The following is a 17,172-nucleotide window of genomic DNA, read 5'->3' as shown; positions in this document are numbered from 1 at the left end:
GCTGACAATTTATTTTAAAAACTCATCTATTTCTCTTATATTGTTCAAACTAATACAATTACCCATAGTTTAGATTCTTTTTTTTACAACTTAAATGCATAGTCACGTTTACGAATAATTTAACTTTAATTAACCTCTTTGGAATCCTATTGTTCAAAAAATTGAAAGAAATAGACAAAATGAATGTTCAGTGTATACTAATTAACAAATAAAATTTATGAAAGAGAAGTTTTTGATTATTTACATTTATAATTTAAAAGAATACTCTGTAAGATAGGAAATATATATATATATATATATTTTTTTTTTTTTTTTGGAATACGTTACATTTTGGAAAGTCCAAAAGAATGTTCCTTCACAGGTCTTAATAATGCATGCATCAATGTATAATATATTTAAAGGTTTATAAAATAAAAAAAACCAATCTAAAGTTTTCAATATAGAAGGCAATATTGTAACTTTAAAATATTACGTGGATATATTAGCCATTTAATCCAGTTCACAAAATAAAGTCTGTGAAACTTATTTTGGAGTGCTAAAATCATGTCTATGAGACAATTCACTGAACATTTTATTTATTTTTTAATATAAATAAAAGGATTCGAATCCTGAAACTCTTAGTTATACTTTAACCCCTATAATATATTTGACCCATTCTTTCCCACCAAACTTTATTGTGGGTATCGAGGAATAATAGGTAACTCATTAGTGTCACCGACTCACCATGCGTTGACGGCGCCCAAACTTGGTCTTTAATAATAAAGTCAATGTAATCTCGTAATGTTTATAGCACGACACCATTATTGGTTGCATTACATATTATAATCGTATATTCTTATTAATAATCACATCTTTATTCTTAAAATCAGAAAATAAATTGTAGAAGTTTTGAGGGCCGCCATTTAGCTTCTAGGTACTAACATCGAATCCTCGCATCTCAATAAGTGTAGATAATTGTTTATATTTTAAAAACAAGTTTTTTTTTCCCAATTGTTCGTCCCGATGTTACGATACTACAACGTATTAGTATTTTACTTCAAAAAAAAAAAATTAGTTCCATATTTATTCAAGTTTACTTTTTGAGACATAAAAGTTACTAATATATCGAGTTAACTTACTATTTTTTATGCAAAACTTACTAACCAAAATTTTAGGTACTATTTTATTTAGATGACCAGTACAACAGGTAATCAAATAGTCGCTAAAAGTATTTTTACCTATTATATCAGATAAAAATAGTTTCGTTACCATAACTACCGTTACTTCAGACTTTTCCATACACTAATACAATAACTGTACACACAATGATAATAACACTTTAAATTTCAATAAATTTTGATATTTTTTTTAATACAAACCATGTCTTATGATCAATTTCATTCATCCAATTTTAAATTAAATTCATCTTACCATTAATTGCAGCCTAGAATCCAAACTTTGATTATAGGATCCAACAGTAAAGAAAAGAATTAAGAAAAGAAATGGATAGATCCATCGTGGACGGAGGAGGAAGGAGTAGAAATATAAAAGAATGTACAACTTGGCCGATGGATGGATCTCAGAAAGATAGCTCTCGTCGCTTTCCGCAACGCCTCTGCAAGTTTCCCAAACTGCAGACGCATTGACTTTTGATTTTTGTTTTTTTTTATTGATAGACTTACGCTACCCTATGCAAAGGGAGGGGGTCGGAAATGTCCAAAAATAATTTGGAGGAAACTATATATTATCATCGGATCAAATGATGTGCTACATTAATTTTTGATTTTTTTTTTGTTGCTGAATAAGAAAAATCTATATTATTTTATATTAAAAAGAGGGGGACCTGAAGAGTTTCAAGAATAAGTCGGAGGGGACTGAACAACCACCGAATTAGCAGATGCATAATTCAAACCGACTTAGCAGATGCATAATTTAAACGATTGTCTATGCATTTGCTAACAATATTTTTAGAAAAGCCTGAATTTTAGGATATAGGTAAGAGAATTTAATCGCTCGACCGATTTAAAACTATTTTGGTGCCAACTATTCGAATTCGAGAGTTGCTGGTTAGACGCATTGACTTTTGATCGTCCTCTTAAAATATAACGCCAACTAGTGCACCGCTGCGACATTCGTGTTGTTGTCTACCTTTCTTCTCCTTCCTGCTCTTCCCCGTGTCTAATTCCCTTCCGGCTTCCATGAAAATATCTTGAAGCACCTATCGCTTATCAGTATCTCTCTTTCCCACACAAAACCTACCTACATTTGTTGTTTGTAGGTATTATATGCACCTCGGAAACGACTTTGCCAGCGTCAATCAACCAACTGTAAGCAGAGACTTTGAGTTGACCTGTGGTAATTGGATTGATCTTCACATATTTTTTCTCAAGTTTTTAAAACTAATTAGAGTTTTGTTTCGTTTATCACTTTATCGAATGCTACGCCATCGATTCTAATGTTACATGCTACGTGGTTGTTACTATTTACTTTTGTATTTCTGCTACGATGTTTATTGATTTCTTAATTTAACTGCGGAAAGATGATCGTTATGAACTCATGATATGAGGAGCTTTGAAAACGGAAAAGGGACATATGAAGTGCTAGAGGGCCAACAGATGCGATTATTATAGCTGACCTAATATTAGCGGAGATGAGATAAGTTGGATTTTGTGGACGAATGAAATTCATTCAAATAAAATTCCGACTGCCCACTAGTAGTATGTAACATTCCATGTTTCTGTTTAGTTCCTACTTCCTCAAAAATTGCATTTCAGTAGATTTTTGTGTGAAGACTGTGAAGTATTTAAAAAATATTTCAATTTCCCGTGATACTTAATTTGTCTAAAGCCTGTGAAGCATGACAAGAAGACTGCAATACGAACCTTTCTGAATTATGCAGCAGGTATATTCACTTTCTTTCGCTTTTCTTCTTCCCCTTTTTCACATTTTAGCAGAGTCATATCCCAGAACATCAGGAGGAAAAGAAGGAAGGGGCAGTTTCAACTAATGGCCTCTGACAGGGAGATTTTTAGTCTTTCAGGACCACTGAAGTTAACTGTGATCGATTGGTATGGCCATCCTTGTTAATAATTTGTTCGTTTAACCATGAGTTCAAACTCAAATGATGCGCGCAACTTTTCTATGGCTGGACTGGATATTGTTCTAATAGGATCTTTTAAGAACCAGCAATCATCTGGAAGATGATTAACCTTTCAAATATCAACCATTAGGATGCGTTGTTGTCAGTATTCAAGGATCTGCTTTTCTGCTAACTAATAGCCTTCTATGTATCTCATGATCAGAAGCAAGAAAATTTTGTGAGTTGCACAACTCACGAAATGATTTTCTGTCTACGGTGGATGAGTTCAGAGTCTTATGTTATCTGCTCTTTGTGCAGTCAATTGTCCCTGAGAATACAATTTGATGTCTTGCAGGACAAATGCCCATCATAGGAGGTCCATTGCGGCTAGCTTGGTTCAGGGTGTCTACATTCTTGAACGTGATCGGCAGGAGAACCGGCAAAGCGCAAATGCTCTTGCTCCTCCTTGGTGGGAATTCTTTAATTTCCAGCTGGTCCATGTGCTTGTGGATCCTGATGATCTATCGTTCTTTGGCTCCATTTATGAACTGAGACTACCTCATTCCTCTTGCAACTATTTGGCTCAAACTCCTCCCAAGTACGTGGTTGCTTTCAGAGGCACAATCACTAAACCAGGCAGCAGCTCACAGGATCTCAAGTTGGATCTCCAGTTCATGAAAAACAAACTTCAGCACAGCTCCCGTTTCCACCTTGGGTTGCAAGCTGTTCAGAACATTGTTTCTAAAGGTGGAGGTGAGAATATCTGGTTAGCTGGTCACTCTTTGGGCTCAGCAATAGCGTTACTTGTTGGAAGGAATATGGTTAAGTTGGGTTATCATCTTGAAAAATACCTGTTCAATCCATCTTTCGCTTCTCTTCCATTCGAAAAGATAAAGAATGAGAAGTTGAAGCATGGCGCCCGCATTGCAGTGAGTGTCATCACTGCTGGGCTTGCAGCTGCAGTGAAGCTCAACAGCCAAAAGCCACATCAGGACGATGAATTTCGTGTTTTGTCTGCTTGGATACCGTACTTGTTTGTCAATCCATCTGATCCTATTTGCTCCGAATATATTGGGTATTTTACACACAGGGAGAAGATGATGACAATTGCCGGCGGCAAAATTGGAAGGATTGCAGCACAGAACTCCATTGCGAGTATCATATCCACTGCTAGGGGGAATAAGAGCGAAGCGTGTCATCTCCTTCCTTCTGCATATGTAACGACTAATCTCGGCCCTTGTCAGGATTTTAAGCAAGCTCATGGAATTCACCAATGGTGGAGACCAGATCTTCGTCTCGAGTACAAGCTGCATCAGTACAGATGAAATTTGTTGATTTTGAAGGAAACGACCGACAACTCCTTTTGGGGAACCTGAGTCAATTGCTAGTCTGTGTTGGTAAAAAAAGACTAGCGTGTTCTTTGTCACATTCATCTTGCGATTTGTTTGTCCAAAATTCATATGTTCATTCATTGTTTTCCCGGTCCGCTTAGGCTGGCCAAACTCGTACCTTAAATTAATTGTAAGATTTCCCCTTGATTCAAACGACATCATCCATTCTTGAACTAGCGGCATGAGCATGGGCACAATGAAAGATCAAATAAGGAACATGGATGGTGAAGAATGCCAATCAGTCAGATTTATTTAATTGAAGTATTTGCTTGTCGAGTGATTAGAGTGGTTGTTTCATTTGATGACAAATGGTTTGTCGTTAGAGTCAATTTTCAAATGTGAGCCCAAATCATTCGGGCCTAATTTACTGATGGTACTAAATGCTAAATACAAATTTAACTTCTTGTATCAAGGCCGAAAGAATTTCTTTATGTCAGCCCAAAGAGGTCAGGCCGAATAATTCCTTTTCTTTTTTTTTTTTCGAAGATAATACAAAAGCATGGAAGGGTTCGGGTTCGGGTTCGGGTTCAGGGTGCGCTCACTCTGTTATAAATACCAAAATTTGTGTTAGTGGTGATGGCATTGGGCAAACTTTGGAAAAATACCAGTTTTCGTCCCCAAACTTTGGACACAAGACACATTTCGTCCCTCATCTTTCGGGCATGACACATCTGGTGTCTAAATTAAGAATTTTAGACCAAATGTTATCCTCAAACGGCAATTTATCCACCATTTAACGAAACCGGTCACGTGAGATTCACGTACCGTTAAGTAAAAGCTTCTGTCCGAAAGAACCCAGGTGGAAAAGGACGTTGTCTCCACTTTCCCTTTTCCTTTCCAAATCTGAACTCTCTCTCTCTACAAGCTCGCTTATATTTGTGTAAAACCCTTTTCCCCTGTCCTTTGCCTTTCAATTTTTACACTTTCAAAAGTGCATTCCAAAAAATTATTGAAGATCGAAGAAGAAGAAGCTGACCTGCTGGCATCCACTAAGTAGCAGAGCGGAAAAATATGTCGGTGCGAAAGAAGGAGTTGAACGATTGTGCCCCACCAAATTATGGTAAGTGGTCCAGGGTTTAATAATTTGTTGATTAAAGTATTAATAATGAAAATGTTGACCTTTTAGTGGCAAGCTATGTAGATGTGGTCCTTCACATGCGTGTTTGTGATATATTATTATTGTTTTTTTTAGCTGAAAATACTAGCAGCATTGTTTGAATTAGGCGGCCGAAAGTAAAAACAAATCTCATGGATCCATTGTTTATTCCAAATGAAGTGATACTCGAGTACGGTTATCCTTTGCCTAGTAGCTACATAGCTGGTTCATTGTGATATATTATTGTTAATGCTAGGTCCAACTACAAAGTTTGAACTTTTTTTTTTAATATGATACATAGGGTCCTTGATGTCTATTTTACAGGTGTAAATCTTATTAATGTTTAGTCGACATTGTTTGAAAAGATTAATTTTTGTAATGGTTAGAACATATGTATTTGAATTATAAATCTATGGTCCCCAAATTATTGCACTTTGCTGTCCTCAAATTATTGTTAAGCTTATAATAATAAGTTTATCCAATATTGTTAAAATATAAAAGTAATGGTTTGGTTGCTTATTCAGTATTTGATATATTCTTTTTTTTAACTATCAGAAAAAGGTAGCTCACTGATTACACTAAAATGTCACTGTGGAGGGTTGATATTTTACACTCCCCAACCGCATTATAAGGGTGGAGATGTATGTGTCCTGGATTATGTTGAGAGTATAGGCTTGAGTATTTTTGAAATGGATAGATTGACTGAGGATGCTGGTGTGTTTGGTCACAAAGTGTACTATGGTTGGGAGAATAATAGCTTTAAAAGGATAGACAATAGTAGAGAATTGCATGGATATATTCTAAGGACTGCTAGTTCAATTAGGGAAGTTATCTTGTACCTTGAAATCTCATTTCATGAAATTTTGGTTCACCAACTTGGCAATGATGCTGATAAGGTTGATAAGAATAAAGAAGGTCCTGCTAGTGGTAAAGATGGTAAACATGATCATGAAGAGAGAGGAAATGATAACAGTGATTCTGATTCAGCCAATGAGTCTTTCTTCTCAGCAGTAGATTCTGATTATAATCAAAGTGAAGAAGATGATGCTGATTTCAACGATAACATAGATACAAATGCTGAATGGTTTGGTGTCTCACACTATAAGGAATTGAAAACTAATTTGGCAAAACAAGGACAGGTTGAAGCTAATTTGGTTCAGTCTGAAGATAATGATGTAGCCCCTGACTCTGAATCAGATTTTGAGAGTTTGCATGGGTCTGATGATGAAAATGGTAGTAATAGGTGTGTCGTGTTCAATCCCAAGGACATGGATAATCCAAAATTGAAATTAAAGATGTTTTTTAGTACCATCAAAGAGTGCAAGTTAGCTATTACAAACTACAGTGTAAGACAGGGGAGGCCTTGTAAATTTGTGAAGCAGGATTTGGTTAGATTGAGGGCAAAATGTAGAAGTGAAGGCTGTAATTGGCATATTTATGCTAGAAAATTTGCTGGAGAAGGAAGTGTGCAAATTAGGACATTTGAGGACACTCACAAATGTGGTTTTACATATCAAAATCCACTTGTAAATTCTGGTTGGGTTGGTAGAAAGTATTGTGAGGAGTTTAGATCCAATCCTAAGGTAGATGTGGAGCATTTTAGAAAAACAGTGATAAAGGAAAACAAATGCTCCTTCACAAAAAAACAAACATATAGGGCTAGAAAAAAGGCTTTGGACATTATTCATGGTAGTGAAAGTGACCAATACAGCAAGTTAGAAGCGTACATGCATGAAATTCAGAAATCTAATCCTGGTAGTTCTATCATATTAAAGACTGTGGATGGCACTTCAAAAGGGCAACAAAGATTCCAAAGACTTTACATGTGTTTTCATGGAGTGAAACAAGGATTTTTGGTTGGGTGTAGGACTTTAATTGGGGTAGATGGCACATTTTTGAAAGGAATAGCAGGGGGTGTTCTATTGATTGCTGTTGGACTAGATGGTAATAATGGCATTTTTCCTATTGCATATGCTGTAGTTGAGGGTGAAAACAAGGAATCCTGGACATGGTTCTTCAAGTTACTCAAAGAGGATTTGAAAATTGAAAGAGATTATGAATGGACAATCATGAGTGACAAGCAAAAGGGACTAGTTCAGGCTTGTATTCATGTTTTTCCAAATGCAGCTCATAGGTTTTGTGTAAAGCACTTACACAGCAACTTTTCTACTGCTGGGTTCAAAGGGGAAGCTTTAAGGAGAGCATTGTGGGCTGCTGCAAAGGCAACTACACCAGTAGAATTTGTTAGGAAAATGGAAGAAATGGCAGCAATTGACTTGGATGCTGCCAAGTGGTTTGATGATAAACCACCATCTCAATGGAGTAGAGCTTACTTTAGCACCCATTCGAAATGTGATATGCTATTGAATAATATTTGTGAATGTTTCAACGGCAAGATTTTGGATGCTAGAGAGAAGCCAATCATTGAAATGATGGAATTATTAAGGTTGTATATGATGCAACGAATGCAGCAGAATAGAGACATTGCAAGACAAAAATGGAAAGAGTATATGTATTGTCCTAGAATCATTGAGAGAGTACAAAAGAGAATGGATAAGGCAACACAATGTTTTCCTTTCAAGTCAAACGATGATTTGTATGAAGTTTCCTGTCCATATGGTGATCATTATGCTGTGAACATTAAAGAGCAAACTTGTTCATGTAGGAGATGGGAGCTGACTGGAATTCCTTGTCCCCATGCAATTGCTGCACTTTGGTTAGCTAAAAAGGATCCCATGTTATATGTATCCAGCTGGTATACAATTGAAACATACCTAAAGAGCTATGAAGGAGCTATTTGTCCAATGAATGGGGAAGGAAATTGGGAGAAGACTGATGTTGATGGTCCAAAACCCCCTTTATATGGTAAAACAGCTGGAAGACCAAAAAAATAAAGGAGAAGGACTGCTGATGAGGAACAGCAAGCAAAGGAAAAAAAGGCCAAGAAAATGAGTAGAGTGGGGCAGGTAATAAGGTGCAAATACTGTCTGCAACAAGGCCACAACGTGAGATCTTGTAAGCTTAAAAAGGATGAAAACAATGCCTCAGGATCTGGTATAAAGAGCAAAGAAGCTGCCTACAATACAAGATCTGATGAAGTTGACAGTGAAGACTACGATGAAGTTAATTGCACTGAGATTCTGGTTACATGTACTCCCCAAATATTCGACAAGAATCCAAATAATAAGTCTGCCAAGCTAGCAGTAAGTCTTGTATACAATTGTTTTGATGTTAAAGTTTCATTTTATCTCCTTCTATTCAATAGTCTATAAAAATTAAATTACTTTGAGTTGTTTTTCTTACTTTGCAGAAAAGTCCACATGCAGAAAGTAGAGTTCAAGATGGATCAATGCATGATGTAACAAAACTTGCAACTTCAACTGTGAGTACTGTACATGCTCATCACAGCAGCAAAGTTTATCATAGGAAAGTTGATGTTGAGGCAGGCACTATCTAATGAAAAGTAACAGGGAATTTGTTTTTGTCCACACATGGCCAATCGTTCATTATATATTGGAGTAATTTCTGTTGATGTTCATTATATATTGGAGTAATTTCTGTTCATTGCATCTGCCTTCATTGAGGGGTTTCCTTTTAGAGTCTTAAGTCCTTTCTATATGATCTAGTCACTTGTTTGTTATCCACATACCATTTCTGGTGGTGCCAATACAGATTTTTTCTTTGTAATTTATTTATATCTAGTTGTTTTCCATATGTAAAGAAGGTCGTTTATGTCATTTATCCTGATTAAAAGAAATTTAATACATGTTCTTTAATATATTTAACCTCTCAGGAGACTAACCATTTAGAAGATGTTGCTGTTACAAGTTCAGCCCCAACTTCTCATGATTTGTATGAAGTTTTCGGTCTAAAAAGAGCTCAAGTTAAATACAGTCAACCAGTACATGGAACAAAAGAGAAAGAGCATGTACAGATGCCTGTCAAGACCAAATCTGTCCACAGGGAAGTTGTTGCTGCTGCTGCTACCAAACGAGTTGTTGGTTCTTCAAGAATGAAGGGGAAAAACAAAGTACTATAAATATTGATAGTAGAGCCTTAGATGGTTTTTTTTGTTTTGATGTAGATTATGGATTGAGGTTGACAATAGGAATGGTCCTTTTTTGAAGCAGACATCATATTTTGGTGTGGTCACTTTTTTGTTTGTTGTCCTCAGAATTAGTGCTACGATGTGAACACATGGTTTTGGTACTTTATTAATGGAAATTGTCTGGTGAAAAAATTTGTCTTGTCCATATTCAAGTGATTGGTACATTTCTTTATCTTCAAACCAATCTTATTGACAGATTATTTGTAGTCGAAACAAGAAAAAGAACAACCAAATTACCAAACTAATGCTACATAAACAAAAGAGGTATATAGAAGCTCAACATTCCACATAAACAAGAAAGATACAAAGGATCAAGACCTAATCCTATATTCTCACTCGGTAAGTTAAGTTAAAACATGCCACCATTTGCAACAACCAGTCGATACTACTACTGCTGCTGCTAATCCAATCAAAATTGTACAAACACTGAAATGAACTAGATTTAACAGCTTCAATGGAATAGCTCACTCCAAGCTTAGCACTAATTTTCGCTCCATTGCATGTCCAGTCCTTTTTACAGTAACAGATATAATCAGTAGCATAGCCAACAGTATGATGACCACAATCAAAATTTTTTCCCTTCTACGGCTTTTTGCAATTGTTTCTTCCATCCGATTCACCCTTCTCAGCAAACCCGGTATAATAATCCTTCCTCTTGTACAAATTGGTTCATCATGCCATTCAAAATATTTACATCTGTCAGGTCTCTACAAATGTAATCCCATTTATAAACATCAGCAAAGCACAGTCACAATTCAATTTGAGTTGAAATAGTAACAAAACTAAAAAATTTCTTATTGGCCATCTTGAGCAACCATAAAATCGTCTCCCTGGATTATCATCCCGCCAATATGTTGCCATTTTTGGCCGCAATCCACAACCACACAGCCGGGCGTTGCTGTTTAATGATGATGACGATGACGATGATGACTCAAGATTTCTAGATCTCATTTTAGGGAAATACAGCCACAATGCTGGGTGTTGCTTTATGCAAGTTTCTACTTTATTTCTTGGCAGAATTTGATTTGGAAGAAGGGATTTGCTCTCGGCAAAATTTTCAGATGGAGCTTGAGCTTAGGCTTGAAAATTTGCAGAGGAAGTCGTTGAAGTGAAAGGAAAAGGGAAAGTGAAAGGCAAGGGAAAGGGGAAAGTGAACTTGTCGAGAGAGAGTGAGCTCAGATTCGGTTTTGGACAAGGAAAGTGGAGACAACGTCCTTTTCCACCTGGGTTCTTTTGGACAGAAGCTTTTACTTAACGGTACGTGAATCTCACGTGACCGGTTTCGTTAAATGGTGGATAAATTGCCGTTTGAGGATAACATTTGATCTAAAATTCTTAATTTAGACACCAGATGTGTCATGCCCGAAAGATGAGGGATGAAATGTGTCTTGTGTCCAAAGTTTGGGGACGAAAACCGGTATTTTTCCGGCAAACTTTTGTACCGAATGGACTCCCGAAATCGTATATCTGTTGTACTTTTGTTTAGCAAACGGGACTAGAAGTTTCATAAAATTGACATGTCCATGCGCATCAGGTGCCAGCAAGAAGGCATGAATGAGTTAATTCAGCGCTGCTTTTGCCGGCTCTGCTCAATCTGGATAGAATATACATACATATACATACACATACACATACATATATTACAGAAGTAGACACATTTTTGCATGGGCCACCCACCTCGATGATGGCGAATTCAATTGAAATTGATGAATCAACAACCATATGTGCATCAATTACATTATAAATATGGTTTTAATTATTTTTCCATTTCATATATATTGCATCACAAAATGCTATAGATTTATCCCAAATTTTAAGAAAAGATCAGCAAGGGAGCATTGCAAGTGATTCCCAAGGAAAAATTACCAAGAGACCAGAGCACATTACAAGTGATTTCCTGAAGGAAGTTTGAGATGTATGTGAGTATATATATAGATATATATATATATATTGAAAATTGTTTAAGATTGTGCTTTTTACTTATATACAGTTGTCATGGTTCTTGAAGTACATTAAAAAATCTATTTTTTTTGTTCTATTATTTTGAAGGAATAACTTTTTATTCTCTGACAGTGTAGTAACTTTTTTACACTAACAACCATGAATATATATCATATGTATATTATTTGAATTTCAATTCAAATTTATATTATATAGAATGACCTAAATCTGTTAATGTAAAAAAAAAATTGTACACTGACAATGTATAAAAATTTACTACTATATTTTAAATGTATTACCATAAAGAGATGTGCACTTGAACAGGTAAAATACTTTCTTTTTTTAAAGGATTAAAAATTAAATTAATCTTTTCTATACTGATAGAGTGTATACACTGTTAGCGTTGGATGAATGACAACTACATAAAATTTAAATTTAAAATTTAACTTTTACAGATATGCAGTGAATCCAAAAAAAATTTGGTTGCAAACTTTAGAAATAGAAGTGAATGCTTATGTGGTGGAGAAATGTACTTTTCTTCTTTGCCAACGTCATCTTTTGTCTCAATCTGTAGGAAGAGGTCCCCAAGAAATATGAAAGGTAACCATATCTGACCATTTGGAGGAGGGGGCTTTGGAATAAATGGAAAAAATTCCAGTTCATATTGAGTTTAGTAAAGCCCTGCCTGTTCCACCTTTTAGTGTCATCCATTCTTCCTTTGATTTTATAATGGAGGATAGATTAGAGGTCCAATTACGCAATGGTGATGACTTCATAGTCAATAATAGCTGGAACTCAAATATTCTACTTTTAACGTTTTTACGCTCCCTTGCTTCGGATTAATTACAGTATACCCTTATTTTTTCGGAAAAGTTGCACTTTGCCACCCATAACTTCTTTCATGGTCATATTACCTCTTGCTTCCAAATTCACGATTCTTGATCAAAACATAGAAACTTTATTTTTTTTATTCTCAACTCTTTTTCTTCCTTCTAATCTTCTTCCTTTGTTAATTCTTTCTTTTTAATACCTTTCTAAGCCTATTTCCTCCACCAAACCCTAAGCATCATGAGACTCCATTCATTTTATTCGCTTTTTCCCTTTTCCCACTCCAAAAAAATAATGAAACTGAAACTTAGCAAATCTTACCCTTTTGTATCTCCTTGAGTTATTCTGAATTTTTTATGCATGAGCCAGTCCACAGTCCTATCTACATACTTAGATGCAGGTTGGAATGTCATAAAAAAATATTAGATTGAATATTTTGTTTGCTATATATGAAAATTGGGGAATGAAAGTTACTAGTAAATTCAAGGTAAATGTAAAGAAAAAAAACTATATTAGCTAATCTCATTTAAATTGACTACAATTTGACAGCTCTGGTGAAGAATAAAGGGAAATATTAACCAAAAAAAATATAAGAAAGGTAAAGAAAATGAACAAAGGATGTTAGAGAGAAATTAGAAACTAAGAACACAGCACATTCTGGTGGCATGTGTCCAAAAACACTAAATATGTGGGCCAAATGCATATTTCAAACATTGGAGGGAGCAAAATTCAACTTTCTCAAAAGTTCATGAGTCTCATTACAATTAACCCCAAGTATAAGACAAATTTTCTATGATTACACAAGGAACCATGCCCCATGGTGCACGTCAAAAGAAAGTGGGTGGGTTGCTACACGCAAGGACCATGAGGGAATTGGTCGGGCTGACCTAGTAGGGTACAATCTCCTATGCTTTTGATGTGGAAATTTTGTGATAGAAAAAAACCTACCTCTCACAAGTTTGCCCTTTATCGTAATTGGGTTAAAAATATAATATAACGAAAAATTAAATGTGGTGTAAGAGAATTTAAAAATTGGTATAACGAGAAATGAAATTACCAATTTACTCTAAAATAGAGTAAGATACCGCTTGTGTGGTTTCGAATATAAGAAAAACATCATATCATTGAAAATTTCCGGTACTAGTCTCCTATGGCAGTGACGGAGCCAAGATTTTTGTTTTGGGGGGGCCAAAATTTTTTCCTAATAAAATTATCTTAATATATTATGTTCAAAATAATTTTCTTTTATTTAAATATATGATATCTAAAAATATCAAATATTAAATTTAATTATAAAGGTATGTCTATTCATAAATATGCGGTATAGTCATAACAAAAATTAACAAAAAAGATAACTTTTGATTAAATATTTTATAACATCACAAACCATCCAATTTGCACATTATGAGAAGATGCTCTCCAATATGTCACCTAGGCAATATATATATACAACCATGTAATATAAATGTAACTATTTTCAATTGAAAAAAGATAAAAGTTATGTTAACATAATTTGAAATTTCAACATCTTTTCTTAGAAGTAAATTGAGCTCTACGCTCTTTCATAGAATTAAATTCATCTATACTTGAATCACTGCTAAATTTTTTAGCAACTTCCTTTCTATATACGCAGTTAGACAATTATTCAAAAAATTATCTTCCATCTTGTTTTGGAGCTTTGTTTTGATTATTTTCATAATTGAAAATACCTGCTTTGTAGTTGCAATTGATACAAGAAGAGTAAAAACAAGTCTAATCAATCTGTCAATAAGAGAATATATCACTGATTTTCTTGTCTTCACCAAGCCTTGACATAACTCATGAATACCAGATAATTCTTGCAATTCAGGATGATTTGGAATGTCGAGCTCAAAATGTTGAAGTTCTATTCTTAGACGTACTAGTTCTTGCTTTTAACAATTATGAATTGGGTCTTTTTATTCTAATACATCACATTGGATCAATTTACTATGGAACATCAAATTATATGTTTAATTTTTGAAAGTTAAATAATTAGTAAAATAAAAAATAAATAACTTTTTTTGAAGAAAAAATTAATTCAAAGATGACTAATTCATATATATATATATATATCAACTCTCATAATATAAACTAAAATTATAAAAATTTAGGGGGGGCCAATTTTACTTTACACACATATTTACATATTATGAATTAAAATTTTCAAAATTTAGGGGGGGCCATGGCCCCCCTCTGTCCCCCCTTGGCTCCATCATGGCTATGCTTTTGATGAGTACATGATTGAACTGCCATTCTATGTTGAATAATATAATAATGCAACAAGTTTGGAAAAACGTTTTTCTCTCCAAATTAGAACTCATAATAAATAAGCTTTATTGAATAATTTAATAATTTGACAGCATAGAAAATAAGAAAAAAAATGCAAATCTAACGATTACCACGAAAACAACAACAAAGAGCATTTTAAAGAAATATAATAGAGATACACTTATTTTTGTCATTTAGACGTTAATGCATTCATTTGATTAAGAAAGGAAAAAATTAATTGTAATAAAAAAAACACTTATTAAGGTACAAATGAATTAAAATAGAATTGATAACAAAAATATATGAACATAAAGTCAAATGTTACCAAATATTTTAATATCAACAAATTAAAATAAATTTGAAACATAAAAATGCACACTACATTAAGCAGCAATAATAATCTTTTTCTTTATAATAAGATGAAATTAGTTTTAAATAATCTTTTTCGTTACATTAACAAAATAACAAAATGTCAAACACTATAACAATTTGAAAAAATCCATGCAATTCGATGATTCTTAACAAATGCAACTTAATTTGTCAAATATAACTTCAAATGATAATTCATATTGAAATAAATATAACTATAAATTCAAATAAGAATAATGATAATAACGTTGTAATCTGATTAAACCTTAAGTTAATTTGTCAAATATAAGTTGAAATAATCATGTAAATGATACTCTAATTAAATTATATCTCTAACTAGAGTTTGAAAAGTGTTTTTTTCCTTTTCTCGAGAAGCTTCATTAGTTTTTATGAAAAGATTTTAGGGGATTGGCTTGACACTTGGACATTTTTGCAACGTCATAACTTTGCTAACCTCTCGTTCTCAAGTGTACCTTTTTCTTGTTTGTTCTTGAGGTCAGGTTTGGCCCCCTCGAAATTTTTGTATTTCATATTGGGGAGGAATGGATTGAGTGATTTGAAAGGTAGAGATGGGAGTGTAAGTGAGAAGTCCCGAATTTAAACATATCCTATTACACTAAAAAAAAAATTTTTAAAATGAAATTTTTGTAATTCATTTATTGTTTTAATAAAATAACGGGCTAACATTACGACCCTGTGTATGGAATTCGTCTCTTAAAAAAAATTGGTACTTCTTTTTATTTTTTTTGTTCTCAAATTTTTTTTTCTATTTTATTTTTCTTCTAATTATCCCTTGATTAAACACTCAATAGATAAGTAGACTTGGCCTTCAAGAATATGAATCATGAAAATTTTTGGTTTAGTTAGCTTTTTTCTTCACACCAACTTGTTTTTCTTTTTCTCTTTTCATTTTTTTGTGTCTTCTTATGATTATAAACAGCAGTGTAATTGCAAATATTAGCTTTCAAATAATGGCCTTGTTCTGTGCTAATTCTTATCATGTAAAAGACGATTTTAGATACTTCAGATTTTCAGCTTTCTTATGTTCAAAATATTCATAAAATCAGAATGTAGAAAACAGTTGTAAACACGATAAAATAGTTTTTTTAAATCAAAATCTAAAAATCGAGTGTTAAAAATCAATTGAGAACAAGATTAGTATACTTGGACAACCAACATGGTAAATTTTGAGACCAATTATTTTTTGTTAACATCATGCATTACATATGTACCCAAAGTCCATGGCCCAACTAAAGCATTTTTGTATCTGTTCGAAAATCAAAGACTTGGGTAGCAAAAATAAAAAGCGGAATGCTGTAATTCCAAAATTCGATCTAATATTCGAATGAGCCTTATGATAGTAAGAAAGTGGGTTTTCAAGTAATGGGCCTGGCCAGAAAAAAATTGAGATGGGATCCTATAGGGTCTCCCCTTCAAAATTGAACGTAATTTCCTTTCAACCGATTCAAGTAGGTACACCAAATAAAGAAAATAAAGAAAGAAGTTCATTCTAGAAAAAAAAAATTTCATGCCCTTTCTTTCGAGAAGGGAGGATTAGGGAAATCCTATTGATTGCAACTTTCTCCAGAACCCTCGAAAAGACACGAAAAAGAACAACTTGAACGTTTGCTTTAGATTAGAGCATGGAGCTAAGTCTTCCTTTTTTTTCACTTTATAAAAGGAAGGAGAAAGAAAATTATTTGTGAATTGAACATGGGATCTCAAAATTCTTAATTACTTATTTTTTTTCATAAAAAGGATCAATATTGATTTTCCACTTATTTTCGTGAGTGTGTTTGGATTGTAAGTTATTTGTCCAAATATATTTGCTTACATCATCATTACAATTTCCAATACACCTTTTTATCTTCCCAATTACCTTTTTATCTCACATACATCACATCACAAAAAGTGCTACAGTAAAAATATCTCAAATAACTCAGATGATTCGAATCCGTAACCTGTCGATTACTCAGCTTATCATGTAACTGTAGTTGAGTTATGGGACGAGCGTGGATCTAGTTTGCTACGAGAAGATTTCTTCCTCCAAGCTCTCTGTTTCGGCCCACATGTGGCCTTCTCATATTCTATA

At 33.9% G+C, this 17,172-nt stretch overlaps 3 protein-coding genes across 9 annotated transcripts; all 3 read left to right on the top strand.

Annotated features, from left to right (window-relative positions):
• The first annotated feature begins 2,118 nt into the window (after positions 1-2,118).
• On the top strand, positions 2,119-4,622 carry LOC113700433 (GDSL esterase/lipase At4g10955-like). Of its 7 annotated transcripts, none has more exons than XM_027220892.2 (3): positions 2,119-2,306; positions 2,934-3,047; positions 3,414-4,622. In XM_027220892.2, exons 2-3 carry the CDS (start codon positions 2,986-2,988, stop codon positions 4,381-4,383), a joined length of 1,032 nt encoding a protein of 343 aa, XP_027076693.2. In that variant the 5' UTR covers positions 2,119-2,306; positions 2,934-2,985; the 3' UTR covers positions 4,384-4,622. The 7 variants fall into 7 exon arrangements, with proteins under 7 accessions (XP_027076693.2, XP_027076683.2, XP_071907115.1 ...); XM_027220882.2 differs by having other exon boundaries at positions 2,119-2,334; XM_072051014.1 differs by having other exon boundaries at positions 2,119-2,334; positions 2,934-3,296.
• A 458-nt stretch (positions 4,623-5,080) lies between these two features.
• LOC140007760 (uncharacterized) lies at positions 5,081-8,748 on the top strand. The gene is made up of 2 exons (XM_072050986.1): positions 5,081-5,509; positions 6,101-8,748. Exons 1-2 carry the CDS (start codon positions 5,461-5,463, stop codon positions 8,437-8,439), a joined length of 2,388 nt encoding a protein of 795 aa, XP_071907087.1. The 5' UTR covers positions 5,081-5,460; the 3' UTR covers positions 8,440-8,748.
• Positions 8,494-9,769, top strand: LOC140007766 (uncharacterized). The gene is made up of 3 exons (XM_072050999.1): positions 8,494-8,748; positions 8,856-8,927; positions 9,339-9,769. Exons 1-3 carry the CDS (start codon positions 8,494-8,496, stop codon positions 9,582-9,584), a joined length of 573 nt encoding a protein of 190 aa, XP_071907100.1. The 3' UTR covers positions 9,585-9,769.
• The last annotated feature ends 7,403 nt before the right edge of the window (positions 9,770-17,172 follow it).

This window comes from Coffea arabica, chromosome 1e (genome assembly GCF_036785885.1).
Source record: "Coffea arabica cultivar ET-39 chromosome 1e, Coffea Arabica ET-39 HiFi, whole genome shotgun sequence".
NCBI classification, from domain to species: domain Eukaryota; kingdom Viridiplantae; phylum Streptophyta; class Magnoliopsida; order Gentianales; family Rubiaceae; genus Coffea; species Coffea arabica.
The sequence above is the reverse complement of the archived record's forward strand: the minus strand, read 5'-3'. Positions and strand labels throughout refer to the sequence as shown.

Bases quoted from the DNA above. Each gene is read 5' to 3' on its own strand.
- LOC140007766 (XM_072050999.1), top strand. From the start codon at position 8,494: ATGAGTAGAGTGGGGCAGGTAATAAGGTGCAAATACTGTCTGCAACAA. The intron at 8,749-8,855 runs GTAAGTCTTGTA...CTTACTTTGCAG, and splicing joins ATAAGTCTGCCAAGCTAGCA to AAAAGTCCACATGCAGAAAG. The intron at 8,928-9,338 runs GTGAGTACTGTA...TTAACCTCTCAG, and splicing joins CAAAACTTGCAACTTCAACT to GAGACTAACCATTTAGAAGA.
- LOC140007760 (XM_072050986.1), top strand. From the start codon at position 5,461: ATGTCGGTGCGAAAGAAGGAGTTGAACGATTGTGCCCCACCAAATTAT. The intron at 5,510-6,100 runs GTAAGTGGTCCA...TTTAACTATCAG, and splicing joins TTGTGCCCCACCAAATTATG to AAAAAGGTAGCTCACTGATT.
- LOC113700433 (XM_027220892.2), top strand. From the start codon at position 2,986: ATGGCCTCTGACAGGGAGATTTTTAGTCTTTCAGGACCACTGAAGTTA. The intron at 3,048-3,413 runs GTATGGCCATCC...GATGTCTTGCAG, and splicing joins AAGTTAACTGTGATCGATTG to GACAAATGCCCATCATAGGA.